The following is an 18237-nucleotide window of genomic DNA, read 5'->3' on the forward strand; positions in this document are numbered from 1 at the left end:
CGACAGTTCTTACTATCTCTGCTTTAAAGGACTGCTTGGGATCACTGTTAAGTTTTGTAAATATTTTTAGAATCATAGAAACCTTACAGTGCAAATAGAGGCTATTCGGCCCATTAAGTCTGCACCAACGCTGTCAAAGAGCATCCCACACAGACCCCCACGCTAGACTTGTAACCCCGCATTTGCCATGGCTAAGTCACATCGTCTGCACATCCCCGGACACTATGGACAATTTAGCATGGCCAATCCACCTAACTTGCACATTTTTTTTGACTGCGGGAGGAAATGGGAGCACCTGGAGGAAACTCTCACAGAAGCTGAGAGAATGTGCAAACTCCACACAGACAGTTGCCCGAGGTTAGAATCAAACCAAGGTCCCTGTAAGGCAGCAGTGCTAACCAATGTGCTGCCCTACGTTTTGTCAGATGTGATGTTAAGCTAAGAAGAGTACTCCTCTGTTGGCTCACACTTGGCCTCTTCCTTTCTCTCCCCGCCTTCCTTCTTCCCAATATTTAGCTCAGAAGGAACTGCATTGAGATAAATGGCTCAAATTGGATTGAGCCATGGAGGCAATAAAACTTGAGAGCAAGCATCAGAATGATCCTTCGGCCTGGAGCTCAGTCTTTGTTAAGTCCCCAAGAATAGGCCACATTAAATTTAATACTTATTAACATCAGACATTTCTAAATTGTTTCACTCAGAGAATATGATAAGCATCAAGTAGATTTAAAATACAAACTTAATAATTGATTTTCTGTTATGGTGCTCATAAGACAAAAAGGAAATTTGCCTCACTCTTCACTTTCCCCTTAATGAATGTTAAACAAATAATATGAAATGAGACATATAAAAACTGGCATCTATGTTTTTATTCTCAAAGTTTATTCTCTGAGTACCCCAGTTTCAACAACCTGGCATTACCATTGACCAGAAACTTAACTAAACTTGCCATATAAATAATCTACAGGAACAGGTCAGAGGCTAGGAATACTGCAGCGAATAACTCCCCTCCTGATTCCCCAAAGCCTACTCACCACCTACAAGGTACAGGTCAGGAACGTGATGGAAAACTCCCCACTTACCTGGAGGAGTACAGTTCCAACATCACTCAAGAACCTTGACACTATACAGGACAAAGCAGTCCACTCAATTGGCACATCCACTCCCTCCACCACTGATGCTCAGTAGCAACAGTGTGCAGTATCTACAAGATTTCATCAAAAAATCCTCAGACAGCACTTTCCAAACCCATGACCACTTCTATCTAGAAGAACAAGGGCAGCAGTTAAATGGGAACGCCACCACCTGCATGTTCCCCTCCAAGCCACTCACCATCCTGGCATGGCAATATATTGTCATTCCTTCATTGTCGCTGGGCCAAGGTCCTGGAATTCCCTCCCTAACAGCATTGTGGGTCAACCTACAGCACATGGACTGCAGCGGTTCAAGAAGGCAGCTCCCCACCACTTTCTCAAGGGGCAACTATGTATGGGCAATAAATGCTGACCAGCCAGCGATACCCACAACCCATGAGTGAATTTAAAAAAAAGCACGGAAGAGAGTTTTAGCCCCTACCTCAGAAAGCCATCTGTTTACTGAAGAAGTGAGACTACTCGTAAATCTTGCTTTTGCGGTAAGACGTGATCAACATTGTTGTAGTGGTATCACAAGTGGTAAGTTGTCAATGGAGGTTCCACATTTGGAATTTAATCCAAGTTAACACATCAATACAGGTACAGTCTTTTTGATGAGACTAAAATGTGATTTTACTCATAAATGATATTAATTCAGGCTTTGCTTTACATTGATGTATTATGTGTCTCACATGGACATAAAAGATCCCATGACACTATTTAAAGTAAGCCAGAGTGTTCTACTTGTTCAGGTTCCTAACCAATATATATTTACGTCACTGAAAAGCATATTATCTGGTCATTATTTTTTTGCTGTTCTGGGACTTTGCTGGAAGCAATTTGGTTATGATATTTCTTGCAATACAGTATTCTTTACCCAAAAGAACTTCATTGGCTGTAGAAGACTTGAGACATCTTGAGATCTTGAAAGGCATTTATAAATGTGAATACTTGATTCCTTTCTTTCAAAATAACTGGGCACTTTTCTAAAATTCTGAAAATAAATTATTCGGTCATATGTAAATGTTGTCTCACTGCGTACTTAAAAAGACTTCCATTTATGTAGCACCTTTCACAACCACAGAACATCCCAAAGTGTTTTGCAGCCAATGAAGTACATTTGAAACACAAACACTGTTGTAAAGTAAGAAATCCAACAGCAAATTGGCAATAATATGATAATAACCAGATAATCGGTTTTCTTTTGTGATGTTAATTTAGGGATAAAAAGGAAGATAGGGATTAATTGCTTGTTCTTTTTCAAAATAATACTGTGGAGCAACATTTCATTCAAGAAGAGAATGCAGATGGGCAGTAGGTTTAACATCTTATCTAAAAGGTGGGATCCTGGCCGCTGAGAGCAGTGTCTATTCCCCTGACTATATTATCCTCAATTACAGCTACATATCTCTTTTCTCCCACCTCTTCATGGCTCCTTTCACACAGTGCTATAGTCAGTTTGCTCATCCTCCTTACAGACCCCACTCTCGTCCACACAGGGAGTAAGAATCTCAAACCTGTTAGACAAGCTCAAGAGCTGAGACTCCTTCAGCCACTACCTCCTGGATCTTTCTACCTGACTTGCTGGTTGTCACACCCTCCTGTCCCTGACCACTGACTGAATTTGAGGTAGTTAATCTAAGGGGTGTGACTGCCTCCTGAAACACATCATCCAGGTAACTTTCCCCCTCCCTGGTGTGTCGCAGTGTTCGAAGCTCAGACTCCAGCTCATCAACTCTAAGCTGGGGTTCCTCAAGTAACTAACACTACCTACAGAAGTGGTCACTATGATCCACAATGGGGGCAAGAAGCTCCCACATCATGTGGGTACAACACATCATCTGGCCTGACACCTCTCTTTTAATCACTTAGTTCTCAATTTGATTTATTATAAATTTTGTCCTGGTCTGTAAATATTTCCCCTATTTACCTATAATCTGAAAGTGACCTGTAATTTGTATTCAAATTGATAGCTATCATCAACCAATGAATTAATGGTTTACCTGTGATGCCACTCTTGTGTCAGTCTGATCCTGGGCTTCAATTTATCCTGTTACAAAAACAGCTGACAAACTAAGAGCCAGAAAAAACAAGCGAGAAGCACTTCTTCCTCTCTGGACCAAATTCCCACGTTCCAACTAAATTCTCTGAGCTATACACTCACTTGGGCTGTGTCTCACTCCGGATGGGATCTCTCCTTCCTAACCGTGTGAAGCTTACTGATGCTGTTGCTTTCTGTAGTTTTTTGTGATGTAAATAATACTCTCTTTTATTCTCCCTTCTAAAAAGAACGACTTCACAGTTTTCAACATTTCGGTTAATGAAAAACACTGACCAGGTTCCTGTACTTAACAAAATTACTGCTTTTTCAGTTACGTAAATTCTAACCACAAGTAAAAAAAAAAGTTACATGCTATCAACTTATAACGCTACCAGTTGAAACTTTACTTTTAAAAACCCTATACACACTGACAGACAGATACACACACACACACACACACACACGGAGACAAACAAAAGGACAGATGTATGCAGGGAAAAACACTGGGGAAATGCAGTCATACCAGACCACATGATGTAATGAGACTTTCCTTTTGCTTCCCAAGACCTCTTCTCCAATCTCCTTTCTAGATTCCTTTACTTGTTCACAGGAGTCAAACGGTGATAAGTACACTAGTTGTAAAATGCTTGAGGTACTGTTTAAAGGTAACAGCTGTCAGCAAATGATGCGAGGAGAAACCTGTCTTTCTTCAGGCTGTATCTAATTTTAGTGCAGAGAGGTAGAGAAACAAAACCTACTTCTTCCCAATCCAGAGGCTTCTCTCCCTCTTTCCCAAACACTGAGGTATTTCACCTGTCCAGGAGACAATCAGAGAGTTATCGCCAAACTGATGACATCTGGCTTGGGCAACTAGTCCCAATGTCACAAACCTATCAGCAATCAGTTGCTGGACGAATCTTATTCTGCACACAGATCCGAGTGGTGTGGTGTGTTATCTCTTCACCCCAAGGACTTTGCAAAGAAACAGTATAAATACAACTCACAATGAATTCCAATAACCTAGAGTCATAGAGTCCTAGAGTATGGAACAGGCCCTTTGGCCCAAACTGGTCCATGCTGATCATGGTGCCCACTCAGCTAGTTCCAATTGCCCATATTTGGTCCATACCCCTCTAAACCCTTCCCATCCACGTACCTATCCAAATGTTTTTTTAAATATTGCTGTTGAACCTGCCTCAACCACTTTCTCTGGCAGCCTATTCCACATATACACCATTCTCTGTGTGAAGAAGTTGCCCCTCAGGTCCTTCTTAAATCTTTGCCCTCTCACCTTAAACCTAAGCCCTCGCGTTTTCAATTCCCCATCCCTGGGAAAAAGACGATATGCATTCATCCGATCTATGCCCCTCATGATTTTATACACACAATAAGGTCACCCCTAATTCTCCTATGTTCCAAGGAATAAAGTCCTATCCTGGCCAACCTCCCTGTCTAACTCAGACCTACTAGTCCTGGCAACGTTCTCGTAAATCTCCTTTGCACACTTTCCAGTTTAACTATGTCTTTCCTATAACAGGGTGACCAAAACTGTGCACAATACTCCAAGTGCGGCCTCACCAATGACTAATACAACTGTAACATAACGTCCCAACTCCTATACTCAGTGCCTCGAACAATGAAGGCCAGCATGCTAAATGCCTTCTTCACCACCCGATCTACCTGTGATGCTATTTCAATGATCCATGTACTTGTAGTCCTCGGTCTTTCTGTTCCACAACACACTTCAGGACCTTACCATTTACTGTATAAGTCCTACCTTGGTTTGATTTTTCAAAGTGCGACACCTCACACATATCTGTATTGAATTGCATTTGCCAATCCTCAGCCCACTTCTCCATCTGATCAAGATCCCTCTGTAATTTTTGATAACCTTCCTCCTATCAACAATACCTCCTAATTTGTATCATCCGCAAACTTACTAATCATGCCTTGTACATTCACATCCAGATTATTTATGTAAATAACAAATAACAAAGGTCCTAGCATTGATCCTTGTGGTGCGCCACTAGTCACAGGCCTCCAGCCTGAGAAACAACCTTCAACCATCATCCTCTGCTTCCTACAATTGAGCCAATTTTGAATCCAATTAGCTAGGTTTCCCTGGATCCCATGTGACCAGCCTGCCGTGCGGGACTTTGTCAAAGGCCTTACTAAAGTCCATACAGACAACATCCACTGCCCTACCCTCATCTGTCTTCTTGGTTACCTCTTCGAGAAATTCTAAGAGATTTGCCAGACAAGACTTCCCACGCACAAACCCGTGCTGGCTATCCCTGATCAGACCTTGACTCATCCAAATGTCGGTTGATCCTGTCCCTCAGTATCCTCTCCAATAACTTGCCTACCACTGATGTCAGGCTCTCTGGCCTGTGGTTCCCTGGCTTGTCTTCGCTACCTTTTTTAAACAATGGAACTCACCTGTTTTTAAACATGCAGCAACTCCATCCACAGTCCCTGCTTTTAAAACATTCTTTTCTCATTTTAGGCCACAATGAAAAATAAAGAAAATTATAAGGATATGGTCTTTACAAGAGGTAGATAGATGCTTGATAAGCATGGGGGAGATAAGTTACTGAGCAAAGGTGGTAATGTGGAGTAAATCAGATCAATCATCACCTTATTGAATGACAAAGCAGGCTAAAGGGACGAGTGAGCTTCCTGCTCCTAACTCATATGTTCACATACTCCTGTTTGTTCAAAACTTGTTTGATGTATTGCTCAGAAGTGCAGTGATTGTTATCTCAAAAATCCCTGTAGTCATATTTCTAGACAGCTAGATCACACCCGAGGAAAATGCAGGCATTTATTTCTTTATAGATGGTGCTTAATGAGACAGAAATAGATGGTGCTTAATCAGACAATGGCTTGGACACTGGGAGAAGTCTTTGCAGGGCCTATAAATGATTAAGTTTGTCCATCCTACCTGAGCTAACAGGATGAGTCTTAATTTAATGGCTCATATAGAGGATAATATAGCACTCTCTTAGTCCTGAACTTGCAGTGCGTGTTGCTGTATTGTGCTGTCACAGCTTCTCTCCTTGGCACCACCCAATTTGTTTCATATGTTCTTTGGCATACTCATATTGAAATGTAGTGAAACTGAAGTTGCAGACCTCACAACATTTGCACTGAAGCATGTACTGCACTGATCTGTTTTTTTCAATTTGGAATCAAAATCCAGTATCCTGGGCCTGACCCAGTAGGTTTCTAAGAACAAGGTGTTAACAGCCAAACTGTAACATCTTCTCTGTCAGGAACTGCCCTACTGGGTACTTGCATTGAAATAATTTGAATTTTAAACATTTGGTGCAGGGCTCCCAAGACTAGAAATGTTCTGAGGAAGGGTCACCGGACCTGAAACGTTAACTCTGTTTTCTCCTGCACAGATGCTGCCAGACCTGCTGAGCTTTTCCAGCAGCTTTGTTTTTGTTCCTGATTTACAGCATCCGCAGTTCTTTTGGTTTTTATTTAAGACCAGAGATGATATGGCCCGAACTCTCCCTGCCCATTTTTCCTTCATTTTTAAAATTCAGTTCTTCTCTCAGCAATATGTATAGTACCAGCATGTTGCTGATTGCACAGTGGATGATGGGATTAAACACATTGATAGAGTCACATTTTAATATTCTTTGATGAACAAATTCTGGATGATTTTGAAATCAGTTATTTATTGATACTAATTAGGGTGTTCATTCTTACACTATGTTTAGGGACATCACATCACTAATGATGATTGATGCTTATACATGTACAGAATATTAAACTGATTTTTAAAAATTAAAACAAGTTCGATATTGTTTAGTACTTTATTTCTCTTAAGACATGTCTTCTTTCATTTAAGTTGTGTAATTAATTGGTATTTCTCACTTTGAATTCCGATAAGAGAGCTTTTACTGCTAATGTACATGGTCCTTGGTGTCAGCAAATGTATCATTCTCTTTATTTCCTTAATAAAGAATTAATAAAGGTGTCACTGAAAGGTGTTAATAAATAAGGTATTAATAAATGGTCACTTGGTTGATTCCAGTGATGAGACAATTGTCCTACATTGAATGGAATTCTTCTATTCACTCTTGCTTTTGAAAGAATAAGCTGGAATCTTATTCGAAAATATAAGAGCTAAGAAGGCTTGACATCATAAATGTTGAGAGGCTGCTTCCTGGTTGGAGACTTCCACCTGTGGGGGCATGCAGAATAAAGGGTGGCTGTTTCCAAGTGAGATGTGGAGAGATCTATTTACTCAGACGGCTTTGGAATTCTCCTCCACGGGGATTAGAATTAGAAAGCTAGAATAGAATTAGAAAATTGAAAATAGCCACCCTTTATCCTGCTTCTTCCATAGATGGAAGGCTGCAACCAGGAAAGAGCCTCTCAACATTTATGACATCAAGACCTGTGGATGCTTAGTCTTTGAGCAAATTCAAGGCCAACACTTATAAATTTCTGCACTCTGAGGGATATGTGGATTGGGAAAGTGAAAGGTTGAGTGGAAATAGAATATTAACTACAATCTTATTTAATGCTGGATGCTTAACGGGCCAAAGTGTCTACTCCTATCACTATGATGCTCACATTGTTTTCACATTAGGCATTTTATTTATAACACTATGTGTTGGACAGCCAATCATAGGAATGTGTGATGAAGAGAAATTGAGAGGCAAGAGGACATGTCACAGGAATATAGGAATAGGAGTAGGTTTTTCAACTCCTCAAGTTGTTCCACCTTGGGTATAATCTCTCCTCATTACGTAACCCTTGAAGTCCAGCTATCATTCTTGAAAACCTATGTTGTATTCCCTCCAAAGCCAATATATCCTTCCCAAGCTGTGGTGCCCAGATCTGCAAAACTGTGCTCCAAGTGGGATCTAACCAGGGTTTTGTGTAACTGTGGGCACAATGTCATTATACTTCATTCCACTCAACAATAAGGCATTTTGATTAGCCTTCTGATGAAAATCTCTGGCAACGCATCCAATCAGTGTTGGCAACACAATCTTGAAGATCTTGCGCAATGAACAAGAGGGTGGTGAGTTTTGAAAAGTCCCTTTTGTGGCAGAGGCAATGGAGGTGGTCGTTTGAAAGGACCCATGTACCAACCTTTACTATCAATAATTAAGTGGAAGAATATGTGAATGAAGGAATGGCAAGAGGCAAGAAAGAATGCAAAAAATGTGTGTGTGAGAGAGGGAGAGAGAGAGACTGACTGATGCTTGTAAAGAGAGATGAGATTACAATCAGGCTAAACCTGATGTATAAATAAAAAGATATTGCAAGTTAAGGGAAAATTCAAGCAAAGAAATAAAAAAACAAATCATGAAAATAATGGATGGGATAGTGCACCATCAAGGGGGCAGAAGGTCAGAAGGGTTGAATGGAAAATCAGAGAGAACCTTTTCTACTTACTCTTATCTCAGTGCCCTACTCTCTCTCTGCTTTCACTCCTATCTTTTGCATTGTTTCACCATCTTTCTTGCCACCTTTACATTATCCCACCTTATTCTCATTTAATTTCACTTCCAACTCCCCCATTTTCTGGATTGTTATCTCATATATACCTGACATATATCTCTTGTTACAAGCAACTCTGTTTTCGTTTAGATTTATTTCCCACCCCAGCAGTCTCTCTCTCTCTGTTTCTCTCTGTCTCTGTGTCTCTCATACATTTCTTCCATGTCTTTCTTGCTTCCTGTCACTCCCCTACTTACATATTCTTCCACTTAATTTGTGATGGCAATTATTTGGATGTTTGATCCTGGACCTTCAAATAGCCAACTCTATTGTCTCGGCCACAAAAGAAACTCGCATGGCCCCAGCTATCATTGTGTCACTTAATGTTACTTCATGTCAGATCTGATGAAGAGTCATCTCGACTTGAAATGTTAGCTTACTCTGTCTCCATTGGATGCTGTCTGAACCGCTGTGATTACCAACATTTTTTGTTTTCAGCAACAATTTCTCGCTTTTTTAGGTACTTCAATCCTCCCTCAGCCTCAGTTCAACCTTTATCCTTCACTTTCACTTAAAAATCACACCATCCTGAACCCTGTGAAATGGCATCGGCGAATCAGCTCAGTTCAAACAGAAACCGGACATATTATAATGAGATAGCAAGAACTGCCGATGCTGGAGTCAGAGACAATACAGTGTAGAGCTGGAGGAACACAGCAGGTCAGGCAGCATCAGAGGAGCAGGAAAGCTGACGTTTCAGGCCTAAACCCTTCTTCAGAAATTGGGAGTGGGAAGGGAGCTTAGAACTAAATAGAGAGGAGGGGTGAGGCTGGTGAAGGTAGGTGGGATGGTGATAGGTGAGTGCAGGTAGGCAGTGGTGGGGATTGGTCAGTGAAGTGGGAGGAGCGGATAAGTGGGAGAGAAGACGAACAGGTTGTGTCAGGTCAAAGAGGCGGGGATGAGAGGGAGGGTTGGTCATGGGCTGATGCCAGGGGGTGGGGAGATTTTGAGGCTAGTAAAGTCCACATTGAGACCATTGGGCTGTAGGCTCCTGAGGTGGGATATGACGTGCTGCTCCTCCAGTTTGCGTGTGGTGTCATAGTGACACTGGAGGAGGCCCAAGATGGACATGTCACCCAGGGAGTGGGAGGGGGAGTTAAAATGGTTGGCGACCGGAAGGTGTTGTCATTCCCGCCTCCTTGACCTGACACAACCTGACCATCTTCTCTCCCACCTATCCGCTCCACCCTTTCCACTGACCAATCCCTACCTGCACTCACCTATCACCATCCCACCTACCTTCCTTAGCCCCACCCCTCCTCTATTTATTTCCCAGCTCCCTTCCCCCTTCCCATTTCTGAAGAAGAGTCCTCACCCGAAACATCAACTTTCCTGCTCCTCTGATGCTGCCTGGCCTGCAGTGTTCCTCCAGCTCCATGTTATAGTGATCAGTATTAATGCTGCGAGTAGAACATTGTGAACCTAGAATGGAATTATTCAGTGCCAGCACCCCTCATTTCCACAGCATGGGCAGTATGTTTCATTATAAAATGAAGCTCCCTTTACTCTGATCAAGAGATGAAAAGGAAAGCAGTGGTTACTGCTGCAGTGTTACAGCTTCATCTGTCACAACGGAGTGTGCCTGTGAGTGTGACATTTGATTGAATATCACACAGTTCGGGATAATTGCTTCATGCAGCATGTGACACGGCTGAGTATAACATGAAAAGGTGCCCTGATATTCTGACAAAGTAAGACAGAGATCTACAGAAGCCATAAATGAGTTCTATGTGGAAGATTGCAATCAAAAGTGTACTAGTATAAAACCTTTCTGCCCTCCTTTAGTTAAGAAAACAAAAGGAAAAATGAATCGTGGCCCAGCATCTGTTCTATCTAGTCATGTGTAACATAATTCCAATAACGAATGAGACTCACTCACGCTAAATAGTTACATGACTCTTGAACATGGGGCTAGTATATGTTGGCTGTGATTCTGAAAAATAGGATTTACATGCATTTGGAGAGGCAAGTTATGGATAGTCAGCATGGTTTTGTGCAATGGAAATCAAGTCTCACTAACTTGATTGAGTTTTTTGAGGAAGTAACCAAAAAAATAGATGAGCTCAGAGCATTAGATGTTGTTTACATGGTCTTTAGTAAAATCTTTGACAAGGGCTGGCATGGTATACTAATTAGTAAAGTTAGATCACATGGCATTCAGGGTGAGCTTGCCAATTAGATAGAAAATTGGCTTGACAGCAGGAGACAGAGAGCAGCGGTGAAGGGTTATTTTTCAGACTGGAGGCCTGTGGCTAGCAGTGTTCCACAGGGATCGGTTCTGGGTCCAGTTTTGTTTATCGTTTATATAAATGATTTGGATAAGAATATAGGAGTTGTGGTTAGTAAGTTTGCAGATGACACCAAAATTGGTGGTATAGTGGACAGTGAAGAAGCTTTTCTAAGGTTATAAAGAGATCTTGATCAATTGGGTCAATGGGCTAAGGAGTGGCAGATGGAGTTTAATTTAGATAAATGCAAGATATTGCATTTTGGTAAAAGACAAAAGGGCAGGACTTATACAATTAATGTAGGGCCCTGGGCAGTGTTGTAGAACAGAGAGACCTAGGGGTTCAGGTTCATAATTTTTGGAAAATTGCATCACAGGCAAGCAGGGTCTTTAGAAGGTAAGAAGGTGTTCAGCACGCTTGCCTTCATTGCTCAGATCTTTGACTATAAGGAGTTGGGCATCATGTGGTTGTACAGAACGTTAGTGAGGCATCTTCTGGAGTACTGTGTACAGTTCTGGTCACCCTGTTATAGGAAAGTATTACTAAATTAGAGAGAGTTCAGAAGAAATTTACCAGGACGTTGCTGGAAATTGAGGCTTTGAGTTATAAAATTAGGCTAGGACTTTTTTCACTGGAGCATAGGTGGTCAAGAAGTGACTTCATAGAGGTTTATAAAATCATGAGGGGGATAAGGTGAATAGCAAGGGTCTTTTCCCTAGGGTGGGAGAATTTTAAGTTGATATTTCTAAGGTGAGAGGAAAAAGTTTTGATAAGGACATGAGGGGCAATGTTTTTACACAGAGAATGGTTCATGTGTGGAATGAACTGCCAGAGGAAGTGGTGGATGCAGGTACAGTAACAACATTTAAAAGACATTTGGATAAGTACATGATTAGGAAAGGTTTGGAGGTCTATGGGCCAGATGCAGGCAGGTGGGATGAGTTTAGTTTGGGAACGTGGTTGGCATGGACTAGTTGGACCAAAGGGTCAGTTTCTGTGCTGTATGACCCAATTACTCTGTCTAAGACTCTAGTGTAGATAGCAGTATATTTTAGTGGCACAGACACAATGGGCTGAAGGGCCTCTACCATATGATTCCACAATTGTGCAGGTAGTGTGTTGTTCATGGGAATGTGGTTGATTGTCAGACAACTTGTCTGGTTAAAGCTGCCAAAACATTTTCACAGTCGCTCCCTTCGAGTTACTACAGCAATGCAGGTGGAAACACAATGACCATTCAGAGCCATCAAGGCTATAGATCTCAATCGACAGTAGTTTCAAATGAGTGTGTTGATCAGGTCAGATGTGGTGCTTATTCTCAGTGGAATGTTGCATTCTTGGCTCTGGCCTCTCCTATTGAAATTGGATATGCTGCTTACAAAGTGAAGTTCACCCGTTGTTGGACGTGCTCACCAGTTGCTAATAGCAACAAAGGAGCGCAGTAAACTTTCAAACAATGGGGTGGCAGTGCAAGGAACATTTGTGTGTAATGACCGTTCAGAAAGTAAACCTCATTGTTCGGAGTGGTGGTGACAGAATTTTGCATAGGGTATCAATTGCCATCTCAGTACTTGCTGGAATGTTGGGTGAACTCTGATCATTGCACCGGTAAAAGTTACATCAAACAGCTTCTCATCCTGCGGGTGTCGTTTGATTTCAATAAGTTTGCAACTTTTCTGTAATCTGTCTCTTCTCCCTCACAGCAAATCCAGGAGCTGGAGGCCACCCTGTACAACACACTGCAGCAGTGCCCTGGAAACAGAGTGAGTGAATCTCTGACAGAAGTTCAAAAAGAAGAGTTGAAGTTGGCGGTTGAGAAGTGGCGACGCCAGGTCCTGAGGCAGAGCCGGGAGTATGATGGTCAGATCTTACAGGAACGCTTGGAACTATTGCAACATGCTCATCAGGTACCAACTGCACCCATTGGGCACGAGTGGTCTCCAATTGTGCTCGAAATGCCACGTTTTCTCTTTGACTTGAGTATTTTGGAAGCAATAGATAAAGTTGGAATCATTACCTACTTTGACAATCAACTTGTTTTGCTGTGTTTATCAGGACTAGTAAGTGGCATTAAATGCATTTTCTATCAACTGTACATATCTCATCATTCTAAGGCTTTATTATTGCAAAGAGGCTACTTGCAATCCTGACGAAAATACATTTCCTAAAAGGATTCAGCATTAGACTTGTCCTTTGTAAGGACAGAGCAGTAATTAACATCATTGCTTTGTGAAAATCTGGGTAGCACACTTGATGGTTGATTGATTGATTGATTGTCACATGTACACATTTCAGTACTATATCTGTTTTAAAGAGCCTTGACGAGGCTGTTTAATTTTAAGGGGCAGTATAACTCTAGATGGGGTGGTGGGAGAGAAGAGCAGGTGATGGAGTGAGCCTTTCAATCATACACTCATAATGAACAGACTTTTCCAGAAACCTGACCCATTAGGTCGCTAAATCTATAAATCTCTGCAGAGCAAAAAGCAGTTCGATTTTACCACTAAATGGGAGTTACAGATTCAAGTCTGCTTGTTTTTCACTCAGCTACCAAGCCCTCAGCTCTCAATTTCCCTCCCTAAACCTTTATTTATCTACCTTTCTTTCTTCCTTTGAGATGCTCCTTAAGACTTTCCTCTTTGACCAAGCTTTTGATCACCTGTTACCATATGGCTTCAATGTGAAATTTTCTTCCATGCTCCTGTGAAGTTCTTGGAATGCTTTATGACATTAAAAGTTCTGTATAAATGCCAATTGGTGTTGTTACAGAAACTTATTAGAACTTCCTCTGTTTAAAGAGCCTAAGAAACTCTCTGTTTCTTTTTTTTTACCAGAAACAACTTGTTCTGTTACTTGCTAATGGAAGGCTTTGAGTAATGTTTCTAATGTGCAAAAGGTATAGCTGACAGTGGGGTCCAGTGTTTATGAAGATAGCACTAGTATCAAGTAAGGTTTGCAGGGTTTTTGAAAAAGGGAAACTTACAGGCAAACAGCAAAAGGCTGTGAAAGACAGGGGGTAAGGACCTATGAACTGGACTATTGGACAGGATATACAGGATATGTAAGTTAAATAGAATAACCCATTCACCTGGAGCTTATTATTGGCTGTTCTTCATTATCAGTAGGTGAACATAGATTGTACCAACTGAACAAAGTGATTTTGATCATATCTATTGCTATGTGCATTACTCTTTATGATGAAATAAGGTAGCTTTCAATTTAAACGCTATTTCACTTCATCTGATAACGTTTTTTAACGTTGGAGAAGTTGTAGCAACCCACAAGTGAGGGAGACGAGTATCTGTTCAGTTTTACAGAATGCTGATGTTACAACCACACATTGTTCTATATTACAGGTCAATAGAGTGTACTGTGAGTCAACCTGAAGTTAAAAATTCTTTCCACTTTCAGGAGTGGCTGATCCTACTAAACCTAGACAGGTATCCATAACACGACTGGAAATTGATATCGTCCTTGTGCTAATCAGGGTGGAGTTTGAACCATAAAATGTTGAGAAGCTGGAATTAGTCCCTTTCCATTGCCACTTAAGCTTCTGACATTGTTCGTGTTGTATTGGTGAGAATGTTTTGCAGTGTATTCTACAATGTTGTATGAAGTATCAAGGCTACTGATACTGGTTGATAAATCAGCATGCTTGTGAAGGCCAGAGGTTGTCTGTTTGTGCCTGTGTGTCAGAGATAATGGCCATGCAATTGGACAACGCCCAAACATAAGCAGAGGGACCGCAATGTGATTTAATCCAGACCCGAGAAGCTGACAAGACCTTAGGTCCTGATGGATATCAACCTGCAGTTTAAGAAGAAGTGGCTGCTAAGGTGGTAGGTGCAATGATTTGAATATTTCCAAAATTCTGCAAAAGTCCAATCAGGCTGGAAAATTGTAAATCTGATTCTTCTATTCAAGAAATGAAAGAGACAGAAAGCAGAAAACTACCGAGCAGTTAGTTTAACAACTGTCATAGGCAAAATGCTGGAAGCTGTAACAAAAGATGTTAAAACTTCTATCACTTAGAAAACTTCAAATAACCAGGCAGTGCCAAAATGGTTTTATAAAGGAGAATCATGTTTGGATAATTTATTGGAGTTAATTGAGGAAGTAACAAACAGCACGAACAAAGGGAAATTTGTGGATGTAATAAAGGTAGATTTCCAGAACGCATTTGACGAAGTGCCACAGAGGTTACTACACAAAATATGGTGTAGGATGTAATGCATTAGCATGGATAGGAGATTGGTATAACTGGTACTGTAGTGATTGAAAGCAGGGCCAGGTCGATCTCATTGATTCTGAGATCCTTGTTTGAGGTTGTTAACCTGCGCCAATCAGGGAGCCCTGGCTGACAGATATAAACAGGAGATTCAGAAGGTCTCCTCAGTATAGGGACTGGCTTTGAGCTTGCTGGTCAGAGCCTATGTACTGTGTACATGTGAATAAAGGATGACTTGGTGGCGAGATGTGCAGTTATTTCAGGCGTATAAGTAGGTTGGTAAGATATGATGAATGGAGTGCAGTAGGAATTGGTTGCTGGGACCTCAACTATTTCCAATTGTATCAATTACTTGGATGAAGGGATTGGAAGTACTGTTGGTAAACCTGCTAAGGAAACAAGGTTAGGTAGGAAAGTAAGTTGTGAAGTGAAGAAAAGAATTCTGCAAAGAAATATAGAAAGGTTAGGTGAGTGGGTAGAAATTTGAGTATAATGCAGGAAAACATCCATTTTGGCAGGTAAAATAGAAAAACAACATATTGTTTAAATGGAGAGAGATTGCAAGAACTCTGAGCTACAGAGGGATTGGGTATTTGGGTACATGGATCATAAAAGGTACAGCAAGTGAACAGTAATATAAACAGAATGTGGTCATTTATTGAAGATGAATAGGATATAAAAGTAGGACTATTTTGCAACAATTGTATAGAGAGTTGGTGAGGCCCATTTGGAGTATTGTATTATTTTATGAAAGGGTGTGAATACATTAGAAGAAGTTCAAAGAAGGTTCACTCAGCTGACACCTGGGATGAGGATTATTATCTTAAGGGGAAATGTTGGACAAGTTGGGCCTGTATCCTTTAGAATTTAGAAGAATGAGAGGTAATCTTACTGAAACATACAAGATTCACAGGGGAATTAATAAGTTAGATACTGAAAGAATGTTTTGCCATATGGGAGAGACTAAGACAATTGAAAAGTAAGGCGTCACCCACATTAAGTGGCCACATGATTGAGCAAAGAAAGGCTTGTATGAATTAAAGTTAACCAACAATTCTTAAAGCCACCTTACAACTCATTAATTTGAAACTAATGTGTTGAAAGTCTTCTACGAGTGACATGGTACCACTCAATAAATCGCACCGCTTTGGAGCGAATGAGCTGTAAGATTTTCTGACTGTGCATTTTATGGAGGCATTGATGAAACAAGGGAAAAGGGGCATATATATAATCAATCCCTGCTGAGCTATTAAACACTTAACCCCCTGCCCCACTTATCTCCACCCCAGACAAACTTTACACAGGTTGTGGAAATAGATAGCTGTGGTCAATATCTGAAATCATGCCAAAAAGATCTGAAAGTACTGCCACAAATCATTTCCATGTCCTCACATAACTGGTTAAATGAATGGATCTTCAATGCCCAAGCTCAAAATATTTCTGAGGTAGTAGGAACTACAGATGCTGGAGAATCCGAGACAACAAGGTGCAGAGCTGGATGAACACAGCAGGCCAAGCAGCAACATAGGAGCAGAAAGGCTGACGTTTCGGGCCTAGACCCTTCATCAGAAAAGGGGGAGGGGAAGGGGGTTCTGAAATAAATAGGGAGAGAGTGGGAGGCGGATAGAAGATGGATAGAGGAGAGGATAGGTGAAGAAGAAACAAACAGGTCGAAGAGGCGGGGATGGAGCCAGTAAAGGTGAGTGTAGGTGGGGAGTTAGGGAGGGGATAGGTCAGTCCAGGGAGGACGGACAGGTCAAGGGGGTGGGATGAGGTTAGTCAGTAGGAGATGGGGGTGCGGCTTGAGGTGGGAGGAGGGGATAGGTGGGAGGAAGAACAGGTTAGGGAGGCGGGGACGAGCTGGACTGGTTTTGGGATGCGGTAGGGGGAGGGGAGATTTTGAAGCTTGTGAAATCCACATTGATACCATTGGGCTGCAGGGTTCCCAAGCGGAATATGAGTTGCTGTTCCTGCAACCTTCGGGTGGCATCGTTGTGGCACTGCAGGAGGCCCAGGATGGACAAGTCATCTGAGGAATGGGAGGGGGAGTTGAAATGGTTCGCGACTGGGAGGTGCAGTTGTTTATTGCGAACCGAGCGTAGGTGTTCTGCAAAGCGGTCCCCGAGCCTCCGCTTAGTTTCCCCGATGTAGAGGAAGCCACACTGCGTACAGCGGATGCAGTATACCACATTGGCAGATGTGCAGGTGAACAGCTGCTTGATGTGGAAAGTCTTCTTGGGGCCTGGGATGGGGATGAGGGAGGAGGTATGGGGGCAGGTGTAGCACTTCCTGCAGTTGCAGGGAAAAGTGCCGGGTGTGGTGGAGCTGGAGGGGAGTGTGGAGCGGACAAGGGAGTCACGGAGAGAGTGGTCCCTCCGGAACGCAGATAAGGGTGGGGAGGGAAAGATGTCTTTGGTGGTGGGGTCGGATTGCAGATGGCGGAAGTGTCGGAGGATGATGCGTTGGATCCGGAGGTTGGTGGGGTGGTACGTGAGGACGAGGGGGATTCTTTTTTGGTTCTTATTGCGTGGACGGGGTGTGAGGGATCAGTTGCGGGAGATGTGGGAGACACGGTTGAGGGCGTTCTTGACCACTGAGGGGGGGGATGATACGGTCCTCAGCCAGTAGCTCCAGAGGGGACAATAGCACCCAGCCCTGCTGAGTCTTCACCATCCCCCCAGACCTACCCCTTACTGAGGACGAACAGTTAGTCCTCAGTAAAGGGCTCACCTTTGTCCCCCTCCACCCACAGATCAACGAATACCGCTCACGCTTGGACATAGAGCAGTTTTTCCGCCGCCTCCGCCTCCACGCTTACTTCTTCAACCGTGAACCTAACCCTCCCTCTACTGACCCCTTCTCCCGCTTTCAACACACCCCCTCCTCCTGGACACCACCCCAAGGCCTCCTACCCTCCCTCGACCTCTTCATCTCCAACTGCCGTCGAGACATCAATCGCCTCAACCTCTCCACCCCTCTCACCCACTCCAACCTCTCCCCCGCAGAACGTGCAGCCCTCCGCTCCCTCCGCTCCAATCCCAACCTCACCATAAAACCCGCGGACAAGGGAGGTGCAGT

At 42.5% G+C, this 18237-nt stretch overlaps 1 protein-coding gene across 4 annotated transcripts in view; it reads left to right on the forward strand.

Moving 5' to 3' along the window:
- LOC109914802 (janus kinase and microtubule-interacting protein 1-like) overlaps positions 1–18237 on the forward strand; it is a 183671-nt gene that overhangs the window by 141146 nt on the left and 24288 nt on the right. For all 4 annotated transcript variants that reach the window (XM_048596484.1, XM_048596499.1, XM_048596507.1 and 1 more), the window contains one exon: positions 12635–12838. In XM_048596484.1, the coding sequence (XP_048452441.1) occupies positions 12635–12838 (204 nt within the window). The remainder of the gene's footprint in view (positions 1–12634; positions 12839–18237) is intronic.

Source organism: Rhincodon typus, chromosome 1 (genome assembly GCF_021869965.1).
Source record: "Rhincodon typus isolate 14 chromosome 1, sRhiTyp1.1, whole genome shotgun sequence".
Lineage (NCBI taxonomy): Eukaryota > Metazoa > Chordata > Chondrichthyes > Orectolobiformes > Rhincodontidae > Rhincodon > Rhincodon typus.